This window comes from Aphelocoma coerulescens, chromosome 6 (genome assembly GCF_041296385.1).
Source record: "Aphelocoma coerulescens isolate FSJ_1873_10779 chromosome 6, UR_Acoe_1.0, whole genome shotgun sequence".
Lineage (NCBI taxonomy): Eukaryota > Metazoa > Chordata > Aves > Passeriformes > Corvidae > Aphelocoma > Aphelocoma coerulescens.
The window spans coordinates 20,270,465-20,289,560 of NC_091020.1; the positions used below are offsets into that span (position 1 = coordinate 20,270,465).

Below are 19,096 nucleotides of genomic sequence, written 5' to 3' on the forward strand. Positions count from 1 at the left end.
ATGCTATAGAAAATATCCTATAGGCTAATGAAGTTAAGAGGAAAACTTGCGACTTAAATGAAATGCTGACAGACTGAAAAATAAGAGATTGTGTAAAACAACAGTTTGAGCAACAAGCACCCAGGTATTCTGCAGCCCTTTTGGGAAACCCATCCACTCTTGCCTTCCATTCCACAACAGTTTTGTCCAATTTAGGGATCCAAGAAGCTGATTTGCCTTTCTTTTTTTTTTTTTTTTCTCTCAGTAGGAATTAATTAAAATTTATCACTAAATCTGAGGCTAAGGAGTTTGGATTTGAGGGAGAAGGTAGCCCTCATCTCTCAGAAAACCAGCTGACAGCAGTATGACCTTTTTTTATAGTTTAGCTATGGAACCTCTGTATATAAATTTCAAAGTACATCACCTGTAAATATACTTTGATTTAGAAAGTATAAAATGTCAAGATTGCTTTTTATAAAACACAGCAACACAGAAATAAGACTTGTTTGAGCACTCCCAAGTATAAAAGTAAAAAACCATAAATATTGAAACATATAAAAGCAGATACAGAAATTGTGTATCAGTGACAAATACCTAATAGATTTTTGAAGTACAGGGATGGATTTAACTGTTACAATGTATGGGATTATTTCATATAAATTGTCGTATACATCTGTCTTAGAGATAAGGTCTGGCTATTCTTAAAGTAGTCTTTAATTGCATTTTCTTTGTATTGTTTATGAATCATGTCTTCATGTTTTCTTGTCTGTTTTTGTTGTTGTTTTTCCCTTGCTTTTGTTTTCAGTCTTATCCTATGGTACTTCAGTATCGACCTAGAATTGACTTCGGTTAGACCAAAGGGCCAGATCCCACTGAGATGAATCCTGCACTATTTGTTTACCCATCGACAGATTGCACAATGAATGGATGTGCCTGGATTGGGGGGACACAGCCAGAATTTCAGCATGCAAATAAGGACATTGTCTTTCTTAAAATTGTCAGTTGCATCTCTGTTGTTTCTATTAGAGCAAGCCAAGTGCCATTCTGCTACTGAAATGTGCATAAGATATTTGTGTATCTTAAGAGTGTGCTGCAAATCATAGCCAAAATCATGAAGTGTACAGTCAAGACTCAAAAACTATGGAATATTTTTGCTTGCGTGTTAGAAAATTTTTCTGGTCCTAATATTGATTACACTAGCAAAATGGCAGAGTGCTCATTCATGTGGTGTTGCAGTTTCACACACTTAACTATTTTACTGAATATTGTTGTTTAAATCATAGAGTACTGTACAAATAACTAAGGATTATACCTTGACAATATTTTGTATAGAAAATATATTTAGAAAAGTGGTGATTGGGCCACTACCTTTTCCTTGATAAGGTTCTCATGGGTCCAGGTATAGCTCACTCATGAGTGTGCAACAGTCCTTTTGCAGTGAATGAAGATTAATTACACTGAACAAGAGGTGTAGAACATGATAATTCAAAATAGTGATTTTAAATCTTCTAAATTGCTAATACTGCTTAAAAGCATTGCAGCCTTTGTGATTGCACTTTCTGATGGTTTCCCTAAAGTTTGGAATATGGGATACTAGCTATTTTTGGAAAAATAGCTTCTGGTCAGATTACATTTCTTCTAATAAAACCTCCATAACAATGAAGCTAAAATAATTTAAATGTATATGGAACAAATAAATTCCACTACAAAATTATGACCAAGGCAAAATTTTACATAATTACTACTTTTCATAGTAAACATTTCCTTTTAAGATTGAATAGAGGTCTATAATATGCTAAGACAAAAATAATATATAGCTTTAATTACATACTGTGTCTCTTGTGACTATCTGGAGTTTAGAATTCATTACAGAAATTTTCATTAGTTAAAGTAATGTCATAAAGCTATTTCCATAAAATTAGAGGTAATGCAATACTGAAGATAAGCAGTCTGACCAAAATAATTGTTCAGGTCACCTTTTTTTTCATAAGACCTGGTAGTGCTGGATAGAAAGTGATTGTTGCCTTAAGTATTGCAAGCATAATGGTTCTAGTATGGGATGCTGGGGTTTTGGTAATGTTGCAGGGAGCATAGCAATGCGTATGTTTTCTGTCTTCCGTTGTCTTTGCTTAAAAGTCAGTTGAGTTTTTCTGATCAGATTCTCTGGAGATACTTATAGTTCAGTCTCATTACGTAATTTCTACTTAGTACATGCCTGCTAGTGTTGTAGATATCTATTTACTTTCTTTATGCCTTTTGCATACAGCAAAAAGGAATCAAAACAATTTTTCACAAGCTGCTGTAGAGTGAACTGATCATTCTTAGATAGACAAAGTGAAAATTCTTTCTTGGGATCAAATATAAAAGATAGATGCAAGGCTGTAATTCCTTTGTAAGTTTATGTTCATGTACAATAGTATGTTCTTAGGAGGACTAAGCATGTTGTGGATTAAATCTGGCCCCTTTAGTGTTGTTAGGAGTTCTAACACTGATGACTCGAGGAATCACATGTAGTTGGGTTGAATTCTACCACTGCACTCCAAAGCCCATATGACACGCAGAAATCAAGATGCTGTCGGTAGCAGTCTGTTTAGGAACCCTGCCATTGCAGGTCAAGGTTGCACATATTGTGCAGATGCCAGTGGAACTGGGGAAGAAAAACGTTTAGGAAGAGGCTGCTGCCCCTTTCTGCAGGCACAGCGTGCTGGCCAATACAGGCACTGGTTTGCCCAAAAACGAGCAGGGGTGCACGTGCTGGCTGCAGGGAGCAGACATCCTTCTGCCCACCCAGTCTGTGATGCGCTACTTGACAGAAGGAAGATACTCCCAGTAGGGAGGGCCTTTCTCTGCAGAGTCTCTGGGGAAAAAATAGATTCTTTGTATATATAGAGGTCCTCCTCACGGAGCAGCTTGGAAGAGCAGAGCATGCTTTCTGATTGAAAAATCATTCTTCTCTTTAGTACATACAGTTGTTTTGTACAGTAGAAATAGGACATAATTTGTAAATATTTACATGCACATACAAATTACACCTTACAGTTTTTATATATTTCACGTGGTTTTATACCAGAATTTTCACTGTAGATTTGCTTGACATAAAATACCTGTTTCAGTTTATCACAAAACTAATGGTAGGATGGTTAAGGATAATTTCTGCCTGGTTCAGGGCACAATTTTTTTCTCAACAATTGTGTTTGCTGTTTTGACAAATTTGAACAGACTTGTTTTAAAAAGACAGGAACATGTAAGTTCTAATCCATCCACCTAACAGGACCCTTGGAACAGCACTGTTTTGCATTGGCTTTGGAATTGCAACTAATAGAAGCTTTCTTTGACTGTTTGATAACTTCCTGTATTCATAATTTAGAGAACCGTGAATTTTCACAATCAGAGTTGGACATTGCTTTTGATTCCTGGTATTTTCTTGATGCAAGTTAAAGCTAGATTACAGAAGACAGATCTTCATTTTAAGCATGGAAAATACTGACAGATCTGAACTGACGTTCCCAGCTGCGAATGGTGGCATTAAATGCATATGAACTAACCACCTACACTTTATGCATTTCTGATTTGATGGCACAGTGCCTGAGTGCTGCTATAGTTTAATAGTTTTTGTAAAAGCGAAGTGCCAGTGAAATACATATCTTAACTGGGCAGCTTGTGTAACACAGGCATTGCCTTCTTTACAGGAAATTTCTCTCTCATATAGTACATATGTGCCATGTCTCTACAGATACGCATATTTAATTCATTTGTGCCAATTAAGAGTATCTGAGCACCATAGGAATATGATAATGCGTCTGCAGATTCCTGTGTGCCAAAGATGGGGTAAAGTGAAATGAGTACCTAAGCATTCCCTTCAGACTGCACCATATGCCATGCTAGAGCAGATGCCTGGATAGTCACACTTTCTGAGCATTTCCATGACAAAGTGTCACCACTGCATGCTTGTAAAGCATAGGAATATAAAATAAGTGTTGCTGCCACTGTGTTTCTATGACTTTCCCATATTAGCAGTATCTAACTGCAGAGGGACCTAAAAAATTCTGCACTACTACCTAACCTTGCTGTCTCTTATTTAGCACATTTGGTGCTGCTTGGGTTTTTTTCCCTAGAAGTGAAAAACTCATTAATGAAAATCATAAACAACCTTTTGTTGGGCATAGCTGGTTGCTGCATTTATCTAGTAACAAGCCGTAAGCTAGAATTTAGAAACAAGATCCTGCAATATCTCAAACAATATGGAATTAGATGATTAATCAAAAAATGTATCTTCCATGATGCATTACTACACTCCTGGTAGCTAAGGGCCTAGTCTTATGAAGGATTTTTTTAAATGAAATACCAAGTAAGATTGCTACAATAACTGAAGTGACTCATCACTATAGTAGGTATTGTTCACATGAAAGCTTTGGGGATTTGGGTCCTAGGAGTATGCAGTGCTAGAAGTATGTTGTGCATAGTCAGCTAGCTTGCAGTTACACAGAAAAAAATTATAAAAGTATAATCTTTACTGAAAATGTTACACAATGTGAAGTGCCTGATTACTAATACAGAATACCTTTTAAGGCCATTATTTGCATTTGACAGGGTAATATTTGCATCTGTATTTTATCTGTGGTCTTAATATTTTCAGCAAGAATATATCATAAGCATACTGTATTGAGAAGCTTTCATGAGTAAAAAGGATAAAAAGAAATGTGTTCTTTTAGATAATTTAAATTAAAATCACCTATCTCAGTAGAAACTACATAAAAATAAGTACTTTTATGTTGAAAATGTTCCATTTTCTGCATGAGGAACCCTTTAATTCTGGATCTTGGTCTTTTTTTCTCCATAGGTTTCAGCAATTTGACTTGACTTTTCTGCTGTTATCACAAACAGTTCTAGTATATCTGCAGGAGAAAAAAGATTGATCCTATTCCATTTAGATATAAGCTAGGCTCTTACTACAGACAAAGTAGCGGTCCCGAGTTTCATCTCATCTCTCCCATGTGTAGCTGTTATACATGACTTTGTGAGAGAAGTAAAAATTTTTCCTTCTCTGATGCTTTCTCAAATAACAAAACAGGCCATAGCATAGTCCTTTTAATTGAACTAATCACTGAGTTGTATTGTTTGTGGGTGTTTTTACATTTTCATATAACTGAAGACAAGAGGCATTTATTCACTCCCCCCAAAAAATCATTCTTGAGAGGACTTGCAACAAAAGGCATAGCATCCAGCTCAGCCAGATACTATGCCTGGTAGAAATACTAGAGAACAGGTAGCTGTTCAAAACCAGTCTTAAGTCTCAAAATAAACAGACTGGGAATAAATTATAGAGGGGCTACATAAAATACTGGTTAATAACATTCACTGATCAAAGTCAATTTTGTCCTGGAAAACTGCAAAGACAATTAAGGTTTAACATCCTTATCCAAGAGTTTGGTCCAGTTTCTTCTCTTAATCTGGCATATTTAAGGCATCTCTTTGCTTCCTACAAAAATGCATGTATCATGCTGCATATTCCCCTCTCATTTTACTTCATGCTTTGTTATTTTATTACTTTTCTCAGTTAAAATATCTCAACAGGCACCCTCCCTCCTGTAATTAATTCTAAGTTCTTGCACGTCTTTTCGCCATTCCTGTACCCCACCCCATTTCCTACCCAAAAGTCAAAACATTAGGACTTATAAAAGTAAAATTGCACATGAGGTATCAGCTGACAGGTTTCATTAATCAGGCAGCTCTCATGGATTTCAGCAAAGTTTTCACAGTTCTGCATTTTCAATCCTTTGCAGCCAGTTTGAGCAAGGTCATGCTTCCACAAGGGTTTCAGCTAAAGGCACTTGTTTGAGGAGGGATTGTAGTCTACTGGAGTGTGTTCCAGGATGAATTCCAAGACACCAAGGGATTGATTCATCTAAAGGAAATGTGAAAGCTTCCAACTGCACATTTACCTCTAATTTTGGCACATAGGGGTTGTCTGACATTCAGACCTCAGCTGAAACATCCATTGCAGGAATGTCCTTCAAATGATGATCTTGTAATGTTAATATATTTTTCTTCATAAGAAGATCTACCTGTTGATTTTCTTTTCTACCTACTGTCTTCACTGTCTGTAGGTCAGATTAAAACCTTAGATTCCAGAATAGTCAATTGATTAATTAATGAATTCCTGACAGATTCTTCCATCCAAGGTATGTGCCATAAATCTTTTGCATTCAGGTTGCTTTCCACTAAAGCTGAGTAAGGATGTTGTTTCATTCTCTAGTAAGCAATTTAGGTCTCTATAATTCTGGAGTGGGGCAGTGAAGCAGAGGAGCTCTATACACGAGTAGAAGTGTCCAGGTTATCTTTTGTATTTGCAGAAGGAGACCAAGTTCTGTAAGCTCAGGATGGAGGAGAAATTCTAGAATGAAAGATGTCTATAAGTGGTAGTTTTTTGCTGTTACATTAATTTTCACCAAAAGTAGGCATTGGTTTGACTTTTCATGTTTTTTTGAACCATTAGGTACTTTTCTTTGAAGTAACTTTTACGTGTATTTTTAGGAAATGTTTCTAGCATGGTTGACAGTTGACAGGATGAGGTGAACAGAAGTAGCTACTGTGCATTTTCCTTTTTCCTCATGACAGTGAGTGTAAAGCAAAGTAAGAGTTGAGAGAAGGTTACTATACAATATACAAAGTGGCTGCACAGTAAAATGTTTTTGCTGCTACTTAGCATACTGAGGGTTTTATTACAAATGAAGTTGTAATGAAGATGTTTATTGTCAAAGTGCAAGTCACATATTTTATGATGTATTCTACTCTTAAAATTCAGTTTTGTATTATATTGAGTATAGTAGATATTGTTCCTGTTGTCTCCTGAATTTTGATGTGGTAAAATGAAACATGCTCCATTTTTACTGAAAAATATCACATGCTAGTTGGTTTAAAATTAGTCTTTGTTGTCAGATATTTAGTTTGTTCATAAAAACTTAGGCTTTTTAAAAAAATAAACTATTTTTATGGATAATCTGATTGCCTAATAGTTTTAAGGGACCTATTTAATACCAAAGGTAACGCCACCCAGAAATGGACTTGGAATATGACATTGACACTTTTCTGCAGTGCCTGAGGGGTCAAGAGGTACACCTGGAGTCAATCAAGCAGAACTGAACCAGTGGTAGTTGTCTGTGTCACCAAGCTAAAGGGTTAGGCACACCTTGCAGTTTCCAAAACAAATCAGAAAAGGAAAGAAACAACAGGAATAGCATAAAGTTTGAGTTAACAGACATAGAGTAGCTCTGAGTCCTAGCTCATGTTCCTGAAGAAAAGCACAAAGGCTTGCATTTACTGATGTGTCTGCTATACCTGGCCTGTGAACTAACAAAATACTCAGTGTGCTGTCAATCCTGTAAACCTTCCAAAGCACAAAATAGTCACCAAGCTACTTTCGGGGTTTCTAGTTGTAGTTCAGTGATATTTTGGAGGGTGGAAAGGACAGATTTGGAGGATAATGAGAAGATATTAAGTATGTTTTACAGATTTTTATAGCTATTTTTTTAGCAAATGGCATTGCTGTCCTTGACATGAGACCATTGATTAGCAAGAAGTAATTATTTTACTTGTGCAGTATAAAACAGAGAGAATAAAAAAATCCAAATTATCTTGATTTCCTTTTCCAGGATAGTGATTAACTAAACTGGAAAGTAATAGGTCAATTTAATTATTTTGCTGGCTGAAAGATTTCATTCTAAATACTTACTGAACATATTTTTTTTTCTCAATTAGAAGCTTCTTAGCATCAACATGAAGCAATGCATCATTTTTTCCCTTATTGCAGACTTAACTATTGAAAGGAAAGTATTTTGCATTTTTTTAATTAATGCGAAGCCTGAATTGTTGGATGTTCCAGGCTACTGAATAGATGATATAGAGTTACTCTCAATGGATTTTTTTGGGTGTTGGGGCCTAAGTGTCCTTATATAAGCTGTGATCCAAGTTAAAAGAAAGGAGCCTATGGTGAGCAGTAATAATGTTCTAATGCTTCCTTGCATTTGATCAGTAGTTACCAGTTTTTAATAAAGCAGCCCTCACAGTACTTAGGAGCTCATAGAACACATTGTGATCTTAAGTTGCTAATTTGTTTTAAAATATAAAATGTTTTAAGCTTTTTGTCAAAAGTGATAACATCCTATTACAAATAAACCTTTTTGTGGTTGTAAAATTTAGCTTATAAATCATTCAAATTGAAGTGAAAAAAAAACACAGGTCATTGTTAATGACAGTCTATCCTACTATTAAGAATATATGTATTTTTGTAAAGGAAAAGCACTTGTAGATATTTAATCAGTCCAATATCTATCTATGTTAATGTTTTGGGAAAAAAAAGAAAACAAAATGCTGCTTAGAGAGTCACTTACATATTTTTATTTTTTGTGCTCAAATGCATTTTCTGATGATTTATGGAATGTTTATTCTGTGTGAAGCTGTATAGTTAGTACAGCTGGGCTAAATGCATTTCTCACCTTAATCAGTTGTATCTGACTATGATAATATATTCTGTGTCTGATCAGAAAGCAATGGTAAAACACAGGCTAGTGGTGCTGTTCTTCATCTTCGATATTAGCTTCATCCTGCCTTACAACTTTTCTACTTCGTAATAAGTATAAAAAATGCTAACCCTTTTTTGTGGTGCATGTGTTTCAAAGGACATTTCAGGGTATATCTGGTTGTTTAGTTGAATCTTGCTATGCTTACTAACATTTTTATAAGATGACAGGATTTTACGTAAAGTATTTAACTAATAGTCCCCTGGATGAAAAAGTATGCAAGATTAGTCAAGTTTAATACTTATCTTCCTTCAAAGGAAACTGCTGCTGGGTATATGTGTGGAACATGATTGCATCACTAAAGTTTCTGAGAATTTGTACAAATACTATTTTTTAAATTCAGAATCATTCACTTCTTGTAATATTTTGCAGCTATTTGAAACCTTACTTTCAACTGTATTTTGATTCATCATAATGCATTAACACAGTTTCAGGGAAGAAAAAAAAGAGTAAATAATGTTATTAAAGAATGGCAACCATATTTGTTTGTAGTTATTAGTGTATAATCCAAAATCTCTTTGCTCATTTCAGTGGGATTCTACAGGGATCTACTCCGTGGGTCTGATGCTCAGTTAAGTTCTTCAGCTTGACCTCAGTGGAGTGACTTTCCATAATTATCCTTGTAGCTGAGACTTGAAATGAGCCAGACTTCCCACTTCCTCACTTAATTTCCTTTCGTGGGTGACTAATATTGTTTAAATTTACTCTTATCATATTAACCTTCTCATAAGTAAGTTCTGCAATAATGAGTGTGTACACTAGCAGTAGAATTCATTGGTAGGAACTCAACTGAGTAAATACTTGTGTCCTTGACTAATTTGGGGAGAATTTGACTGAGATTATGAACACTTGAAATGGCATTCTCTCATTTACATTCATGCTTCACAAAGATCTGCAGTTGATCAGGATTTGATGTGTTTTATTACATGAACATTGCCCATTTTTATAATTTTTGTTAAGAGCTAATTTCTGTAGGAATTCATTAGGGTCAACATCTCAGGGTCCACAAAGTAGCAGTTCAAAATCCATTTGATCTGAGTGCAATATCAGTACTGCAGGCTTGTATCTTTTGAAGAACCAAATATGTTGTGTTTTTAAGTACCTTAAAAAGCACTGTAAATTTCACCCAGTTCTACCAAAGGAATGTGGGGAGTTTTTTAATCTAGAATCTGATTGTGGCCCTAAAAAAAATGAGACACTTATAACTGAATCAGCACTAGTGATCAATTTTGCATTTAGGGAGGGGAAGTGCTGGTACTTGGGGGTTTTTTGGCAAAACCCCATGGTCGTGCCTGTTGATGTAGAGTGAAGCCTGTTCAAATCTGCATCAACATTTGTAAGTAAGATTTATTTTGAAACAACAGCTGATGCAAACCCTGTAAATGGGCCTCTAGAATCTTGTGTATAAATGTATCAGGTATGTAATGATATTTCTAACAGTGAACTACCTGTATGGCTCAGTACTGGTGATGTTAAATTACATGTTTCATGCTAATGTCAAGAAGGTTTACAGCACCTTTATAGTGGTTGATAACAAATGACAATTTGGCTTGACCTGTATGCTGCAAGATGCCTCTAGCCCAGTTGGATTAATTTTATGAAAAATCTAGATGAGCAAGAAGTATAACTAATCTGCTTACTAGCACTGAATTGCTCCTTTCTCAAAGCAATAAATATATTCATGTTGTAACATCTGTTGTGCAGCCTACAATACGAGTTGTTTTGTTGCATTGTTTCTATATAATTTATTTTGTGCAATAAAAAAATCTCTGGTTTTATCTGACTTCTCTCTAGTTTGTAATAATATTTGAATTCAGACATTTGTTAGCTTTATATCTTAATCGTGCAAGCATATTGTCAACTCACAGAAATGCAAGTAGAAAACACAATGCAGTAATGTTATGCATTATAGAAAAAAACAGAAGGTACTCAGAAGGCCTGATTTTGTTCTAGTTAATGTCATGGAGTGCTACCATTATTTTTCAAGGGTGCAGAGTTCTGCTTAACGTTAAAGTTGTTGGGCTTGGCACCCCATTTGTGAAATATAACCAGGTGAGTTACAGTGTGACTGTGTGCTTGAGGCTTTTTAAAAAAAAACAATCCCATAGAGCTTCTGCAAGTTTATGTTTTAACCTAATTTCACTGCTTTTTGTTCTCTCCCTTTTTGATATTTTTCTGAGTTAATATGGTTTCAGTAGTATTTATTATTCTATGCACTTAACCTTTATTATATTGTTGAGTTGTTTTAAGTCTAAGGAAGTGTAAAATAAATGTGCATGCAAATTGGAAGCTAGGGGATACCATTACAACTGAGCCCTTGGTGTGAAGTAATGTTATTCATACTATATACTGAGTTACTGCAAAGAAAAACAGCGGAGAGAGCCCTGTTATTCAAGAGAACTTGCACCTTTTGTCTGAGATGCTCCTACAAAACCTGCAATACCACCACACAAGCTCTGAGATGTGGCTCAGATTTGGAAATAATAGAAAGGATTGCTGATTGAACTAAAATGATCTGAGACAAAGAACATTTTGTATCCTCTTGTAAAATCCTTCTACATGTTAGCAGAAAAAACCCCAATCGCTTGTGAGCACAAAATGTGAAGGTATGTGTAGCACATTGCAGTTAATACATATGATTTAATAGGATTTGTTAGTTACGTTGTAATTGGCTGTTAACAGGCTAAGAGCAGCTGTGGCACTACTGGCTGCTCTGTAACCTGTGCAGATGAAGCACTGCAGCCTCAATGGCTTTCTCTGAACCTTTTTCATGTGGGGTATTTGACCTCCAGATTTGTCAAAGGTCATAAACTAATACTTTCCCTTCTTCTTAAAGTGTTCTTGAGACTTAAGGTCACTCAGTGAAAAAACCCTCTGACTTTACATAATGTCATTACATTCTTTATTTAATAGAAATTGAATTGTATATAAGTGCAAAATTCTGCTCCTAAATAGGGAACGAATTTCCTCAAGCAAGATTTCCATTTAAAATGCAGTGATTAAATTATTCTAAATAATTACTTTGTTTCAGGTAGCTAAAACGAGAATCATTGGGGGGGGGGGAACCCTATGCATAAGAATAGTAACGAATGCCTGATAAGTCATAAAGCTGGATTATGTTTTATTGAAGGAGGAGGGTAGGTGGCATACAAACAGCTGTTTACATCAGGGGTGTAGCACATGAATTTCCCTGTTAGAACTGTGATTCACATTGCTTTCTACCCTAATTATTCTTTCCTCTTTTATTCTAGAGGAGAAAATGCAATGCAACGTCATTATAGGCAAGAGTAATGTTTTTCAGAAGAAAAATGCTTTAGTAATTTAGGTTTCATTAAAGCAACAGAAATTTGCTGGCAGTATGTAATATGAGCACCTCATTCCAGTGGCACACTTCCAGCATCTTCATTTGGAAAGAAGACTGCTGCATTCATAATTCATAAAAGCATTGGCATCTATCCCATTAAACTCACACAGGAAAAGAAAACATTCTTATATGCAAAACCACCCTCTCTGTTCTAAAGTATTTATAGGTAATGTTCTGTCCTTTCCTGTAGTACACAAATAATGACAGTAAATGCACTTCTAGATATGGAAAATAATTACAAAAAGGAACTTAAGAAAAGCTGTACTTAGTACCAGTTTTGGAGACACTTTAAATTCCTTGGATTGAATGTCATCCTTTTGCATATGTATGCGTCCCATGCCCCTGAAGACTTCCAGTCCTGCTGCATACAAGCAGCCTCTCCAGATTTTAGTGTCCTAGTACACCTCCAGAACCAGCAGAACTTGTTACTAGCCAGTATTCCTCCTTTAATTTCTCTGTCCATGTCCTTCTCAAAGTAGTGCGATTTTGTCTTGACTAGTTTCTAAAATGTGTTTATTCCCATGCTCCTCCCTATAACCTGCTGGAAGTGATGCAGACATAGAGAGTGCTCTGTGTGCTCCGCATGTCCTTATGCTACACCCATCAGGAGTTCTAAACATCTTAAGTAGTGAGCTCAGGGAAGTCCACTGCTGCTCCTGTGCTTTGCTAGAGTATGATGTTGGATTTGTAAAGCACCTTAGTACTCACAGAGAACTCGTGGATTGTATTTGAAACCAAAAAACAGGGAAAGAGAAAGGGATATACTCCCAATAGGCACCCCTTGGAAGCAAGCAGCATCCAGAATAGCACCTGTACTTCTGTGAGTACTGCCCTCATCTCCAGTGTGGATTGCTTTATAATGTTAAACAGCAATTACACCGACTTCTTCCAGACCCTTTCTCCAAGTGTTCAGCTCAGATTGTTACTCTCTGGTAATCAAAATCCCTGGAACAAGAGAAAAAAAAAGGCATGGATCTGTACTGCTGAATAGTGCTGTAACCTGCAGCACTCTGCCTACCCCTCTTTCCATGTTCTGCTGATTGCCAGAATCTTTCTTCTTAGACTGAAAAGGTGTTTCTGGAGTACCTTATAAATAACCAAAAAAACTTACCACAGTGCTCGAGGTAAGCAATATGCAACTTGGTTTTTAAGCTTTATTTGGAAAAATTGCTATTAAAGGGCACTCTGGCTAATACTTTGCATGGATGGATGTACATGTTCAGAGCATTACCCATGTAATTTGACTTCTTAAAAAAGTATTCAGAAACATATAAAATCAAAAATTTTTGCTAATCAAAATTCTTAATACATAAATAAAATAAATACATAAATAATGCGATAGCTTATTTAGAGAAGTGATACTATGAAGGAAAAAATCTGCACTGTTGTTTTCAGCCCAGGGCTGCTATAGTTTAATTTTCTATACTTGCTATAAAAACAAGTTGTTATGTCACATCATAATAACAGCATGAAACCAAACACGTGTTACGTAGATGCCTGATCCTATAAAGGCATGTGCTGAAAGAATACTCAACGTGTAACATGCAAGACGTGTACATAGGTTTTTAGTGATCCTGTTGTAGAAATACAAATTGGCCTGCCTGTAGCATGTTCTCCATTTGTTGTACAGGTTGTATTTAAAACAAGAAAATCACTTGGAGAAGAGATGTTTACCATTTCAAAGGAATCCAAAGTGCATTGTAGGTTATGTAATTAAAACATACACATGCAGGAGTGACTTTGCCATGGCAATGGGGCCATAGGTAAAAGCAGAATAGAGCAACTCAGCCCAAGAAAGTAATTCAAGTGCAAGAGAAGTGTTCAAGGTAACAGTAATGTGAAATCAGAATTCACACCTAAATATATTCAGGTCTGTTCCCTGACTTTGGAGAAAAGTGCTGGTAAACCCTTTCAGTGACTGCACAGTGAACTGCCTGCCATCTGCATTCAGCCTCAAAACACTGATTTCTGCCTGCAGCTCCTGGCCAAGACTATTCTATGGCAAACAAATTCTCAGGGGTAAAAAAAATCAGAGTAAAATGCTTTATCCCTATGAGCCTTAATATATTCTCAATTCCCAGCATGGGGAAACTACAATAATCACTGCTTAAAGAAGCTGACAAGAAGCTAAATTATTCTGAATTCCTTGTTCCTTCTTCTAGATTTTGAGAAGGGGGTGGGTGTGATAGGAGACCCTGCTTGTCTTTCTAAGGAAGAGGGCTGTACAGCAATTTTCTTTCTGATGTCATCTACTGCTAGTTACAAGAGGACACTGGCTAAAACCAAATTTGAATAGCCCATAAGAAATTCAGTCTTCAGCTCTTGTAGTTCTTATCTCTCTCAATGTGAGGACAAGAATTTCCAGAGATGTAACATCACAGAGAGCACCATGTGGAGGAAATTGCTCAGCACACCGACACAAGGGTGCGCCGAGCAGCCACGGAGCAGTAGTGAGCCAACCAGCTGAGCACAAGCTCCAGAGCTGCATTGGTGAGCACCCTTTGCGTTATTTGCAGCTCTGTGCAAGGAAACTGGCAGCAGAGAGGCAGTGGCTGTGGGCTTTGAGCCCTTGTGCAGCTCAGGTCACTGCCAACCAGACTGCCTGTACACCACACTTCACTGTAGACAAGGTGTCTGCCCGTGGTTTGTATAGAAAATACTGTATGTGACCTTTCACCAATAAACGTTTTCAATACCAACCATATTCTTTAACTGCTGCCAGGCTAAAGTACATAGCCAGCAGATCAACTGTATTTTCTAAATGTCCTCACATTTTACTACTAGGAAGCATAGACTTAGTTCCAGCTGCTGTTTGCAGCCTGACATTAAGAGTTAGCAAAGAGCTTGACCTTGGGAAACAGTAGAAAAGCATCCTAGAGCCTTTCTATAGAGCTGCAGGCAGAAGTTCTGGCAGAAAACAGGAGACTTGTTGGTGTGGCCATCAGCTTGACACTGTGGCTGTGGATTCACAGCTTTCTTGTTGCTAAACTCTTTGGGAGCATAGGTCATGGGGAAGGAAAACCACCTCTTGTCCAGAGCTTTATCATCTACTCTTCTTTCATTTGCCCACAAGCAACCACTGGAATAAGAATAGTGGTAAGGAAGGTAATGTGGTAAGGAATGTGCAGTTGTGAACACAAATCAAAGATTTCTGTGGGAAAGTAAGCATTAGACAGTGCTTCATACTATTAATAGCTTCTAAGAAAAGATAGTATGTCCCAAGAGCAAAAGCATCATGGGTTGTTGCCTGCTGCTCAGAGAACTCATCCAAATGTAGTCCTCACAGAGGATTATTTCCATTGACTCTGTAAGTCAAATGTGTTTTCTTCCACTTCAGCACAGGATCAATTATAAACATCTCTAAAAGCCTACAGGTACAAGCATCTCTACTGCAGCAGACCACAAGGCACATACACATTTTTAATTGAGGAACCGAAGCTGAACTGAATCTCTGTCTCTTCATGCATCAGTAATATTTAGAATGATGATCAATGAATGCTGCATTAAGAATGCTTAAAATGTCACTGATCCCTTCCAAGCAACACTTTAAGAGGCTCCGCTTGTGCTTCTGCAAAACTCACAAAGGGAGGTGGTATGTTTTTCTCTGATTTCCATAAAAACCTGAGCTTGACAGCAACACCCAGATGCTGAAGCAATTCTGAGTAAGAATGGGGAGCAGCAACCAAGCACACAGCTGATTGCTCTCAGCAATGTGGATGTATGCAAGACCTGGGTTCCAGGGTGGGACACAAAGCCAGCACAGGTGTCCACCCCAAGGAATGGGAGGAAAGGTTCCTCAGTTGTTCTTCAGAATCAGATGGATCAAGGCTTGTTTAGCTTTCACCACACCCAGATCTTTAGTAAAGTGTGGAATGCATGTGGATTTTGTGCTTTGCATTCAAAGAAAAATTACCTTCTCACAATTTTCCAAAAGCCCCAGGCATTTTATTTTTCTAAATTTAATGATAAAGTTCAATACCAGAAGACCAAGAGGCAAGGCTGCCCCCTTACACTGGGAGAACTTCAGTGGCATGGAGAGATGACAAACATGATAAATATGACTACAGCAAAAGAAAGAGGGTTCTGTGAATGGAAAATGTCTTATTAGATAGAAAAGACTACAAAAGACTTTTAAAAAATAACTTAAGTATACCAAAGTAAAAGCCAAGGAAATAAAGAAAAAAAGAACTTGCTAATGATTTTATAGATGTTCTCCATGTTCGTTAATATATAGGCTTTTTCCTGTAAAAGACAATAGTTGAGCTCTAAGCAGTTAACATATAATTTACTGCTGTTAGTGCTCAGTGCAGAGCAACCTTTCCCTGGGCTCAGATGTGTCCAAGTCAGGATTTTGAACTGTAAATGTAACTACCTTTACAGTGGTTAGATAGAAACTGAGCTTAAATGCATGAGACAGCTGCTGCAGATCAGATGTAATTGCTGGGAAGGAGGTGTAGAGAGTTATCTTAAGGTCTGGAAACTCTGTCTGTGTGCAGTCTGTCATCAGCCCTGATCTTTAGGAGCTTGGTGTTAGTAAAGCAGTGACTCCATGCCCAGGCGGGATGACACACCAAACACCACTCTGCGGCTGTAGGCTCCTATGTGATAAACATTTCTAGCAATATCCTTAATCGTTGTTCTTTTCCATATGTGACACAGCTGGAGCTGGACTCTTCTGATAGCATTTATACCAGGTAGTTATGTAGAAAAATAAAGGTAAGTTGACCTGGTGCTCTGCTGCCCAGCAATAGGCAGAAGAGTTACTCATATTCCAGAGCTGTAGGTATGAATGTGCTGGACCTCCACATTTTAAGTTCATTATATGATACATGTCACAGATACCTGTTTAAATCACAGAAAGATTTTGCCCACCAACTTTTATTATCAATTCTGTTGAAGCAGCCCACAGGCTTGTGAAGGCATAAGCTTTGCCATGATTTTAGCAGCAGCAGCGACTGTTCTGCTTGCTCTCACCCCAGAAGTCCCATCTAAGAAGCCAGCTGCATTGTGTTAACCTGCTTCCATCCTTTCAGGTTGGATCTCCTATCAAATCAGGTACTGACTTATCAGATCTTCTTAGAGAAGATTTTCCTCTGTTCATCATTAACCTGCCTCTGTCCTTTTAACAGCAAGAGCTCTGCTTGAAATTACAGGGGTTAATTTCTTTGCAATCAGCTCTCCCAGTGCCTGTTGTGTCAGCAGGATGGAAATTGCGGAATAGCCACAGGTATGTGTGGTTGCTAAGGTCCGAATGCAAAGCTCTCTTAGGACTCAAACACTTCCTTATTAGCCCAACATTCAGAGCATGGGATATCCTGCCCCAGTAGCCCATACTCTGGAAAATTCCCATCCCACCTGCATGAGGTGGCACAAACTCACAGGCAGGTTCCCAGGACATCTGCAGCATCCCCCACCCAGCCCTACCCTGGATCATGGGGCAAGCTGATTTGCCTCCCCCTATGCCTTCCAGCTCAGAAGATTCCCAGGAGATAAACTCTGGGAGATGGGCTAATTTTGTCTCTAACTGGTGACACCTGTAACATAAATAGTGCCATGCTGTTCCCGTGGTAGTGAGACTCTTGATGTTGCAGAGACAGGAGGGTTGTTCTAGGTATGTGAGTAGATCTGTTCTATAAGTGCATTGACTGGCAGTACTCTGTTAAGAATGTATTATATTAATCTAATATCTTGCTAAATACTAGGTAGATAAATCAGTTTCTTCTTTCATTCTCTCTCCAATAACTATTCAAAGTGTTTCTCTCTTGGTTTTCGTTCATATCATAGACTGACACTTGATGGTCCCAGTTCCTTCATACCTTCCATACATTATGATTTACATACTTCAAAGAGAAATGCTTTACATTGATATTGCATTTCTGAGTAATTTCTGATGCATGTTTCACCCATGAAATCCTCTTGTCCTTAACTGGGTGCTCTTTTTTTTTTTCCTCCCCGAGCCTCCTGCCTGTGTGGAGACCTGCTTCAGCTGTTAACAAGTTGTCTTGCTATTATTCCTGAGAGCACCTGTCTTTTTTGTTTTTTCTTAAACATTAAATTGAAACCTTCATTTTTCTATTTTCTTCCAAACTTTATATAAGACCAGCTAATGCACTCACTAAATCTGTGTCCCTTCTACCTAAGTGTGATTTGCACAGAAATTTAAACTGGGGCCAACTTCTGTGCTGCCTTTGCCAACGTGTTCAGAGAGATTGCATGTGGCAAGAATTTGGACAAGGTAAGACAAGGAGAACCTAATTCTGAACTTTCTCAGTTTAAGTCTGAACTTTCTCCATGACCATCAGGTTCACATAAAGCAGAGTAGATTAGATCCCAAGGTCCCCTTTTTAGTATATACAATACTGAATTTCATGTTTCTTACTCAAACCAGAAGAGAAGTAAAGCGGGTGCTGTCGTGCATTTTCTTCCTGTGGTCAATGTTATTGTTTATTACTTCCCACAGGTTTGCAAAAACAGACCCTACTCAAGTGGTTTTGGGAGTCTCCCCAGCAGTATCCATAAGCTGCAGGGTTTCCTTGGGCTCTCCAGACGAGTCTCTTCTTGCTTTCCAATGCAGACCTCCTCCTGGGATGAAAGTAGGCAGTGGAACTGGTTCCTTCTGTCCCACTTTTGTGCTGTGCACATCACTGGGCTTTATCATTAGTAGGACTTAATGTCAACTTCAAATTTGTTTCAACATGAAAGCAGCATTTCTTGTAGAAGTGGGTTGACTCTAAACATAGTGAGAATGGACCAGAGCTCATCACTCTTTTATTAATCTTTCAGTCAGCTAATTAAAGAAGCAGAACACGGTCTTGCTCTTTGCATTGCTTCCTAGTATAGATAAAGTATTAATTTCAACCTTAGCTGCAGGAGGACATTGGTAAGAGATGTTTGGATCTGAGTAGGTTTCCTGCTTTGTTTTAGTCTGTTTCTGAACATCTGCTGAGGTGGGTGGCTGCTTCAGGGGGGAGGGAAAATTAACTTTATTGATTGAGTAATTTCCTTTATGAAGGCTCTGAAGGGGATGGCTGCCTGCAGAAATAATATTTGTTAAATGGCCATATTTGGAAAATGAGTCAGTGAGAAACAGCATGCAAATCCCCCAGCTTATCTCCAGCAGGGAAAGAACAGAGATGTACTAAGCAACAAAGATGGATGCTGACTTGGATATGAC

At 37.6% G+C, this 19,096-nt stretch overlaps 1 protein-coding gene across 4 annotated transcripts in view; it reads left to right on the forward strand.

Annotated features, from left to right (window-relative positions):
- PCGF5 (polycomb group ring finger 5) overlaps positions 1–10,341 on the forward strand; it is a 117,125-nt gene extending 106,784 nt beyond the window's left edge. For all 4 annotated transcript variants that reach the window (XM_069019656.1, XM_069019660.1, XM_069019659.1 and 1 more), the window contains one exon: positions 785–10,341. In XM_069019656.1, coding sequence (XP_068875757.1) covers positions 785–832 — 48 coding nt within the window. In that variant the 3' untranslated portion in view covers positions 833–10,341. The remainder of the gene's footprint in view (positions 1–784) is intronic.
- Positions 10,342–19,096: the final 8,755 nt, after the last annotated feature.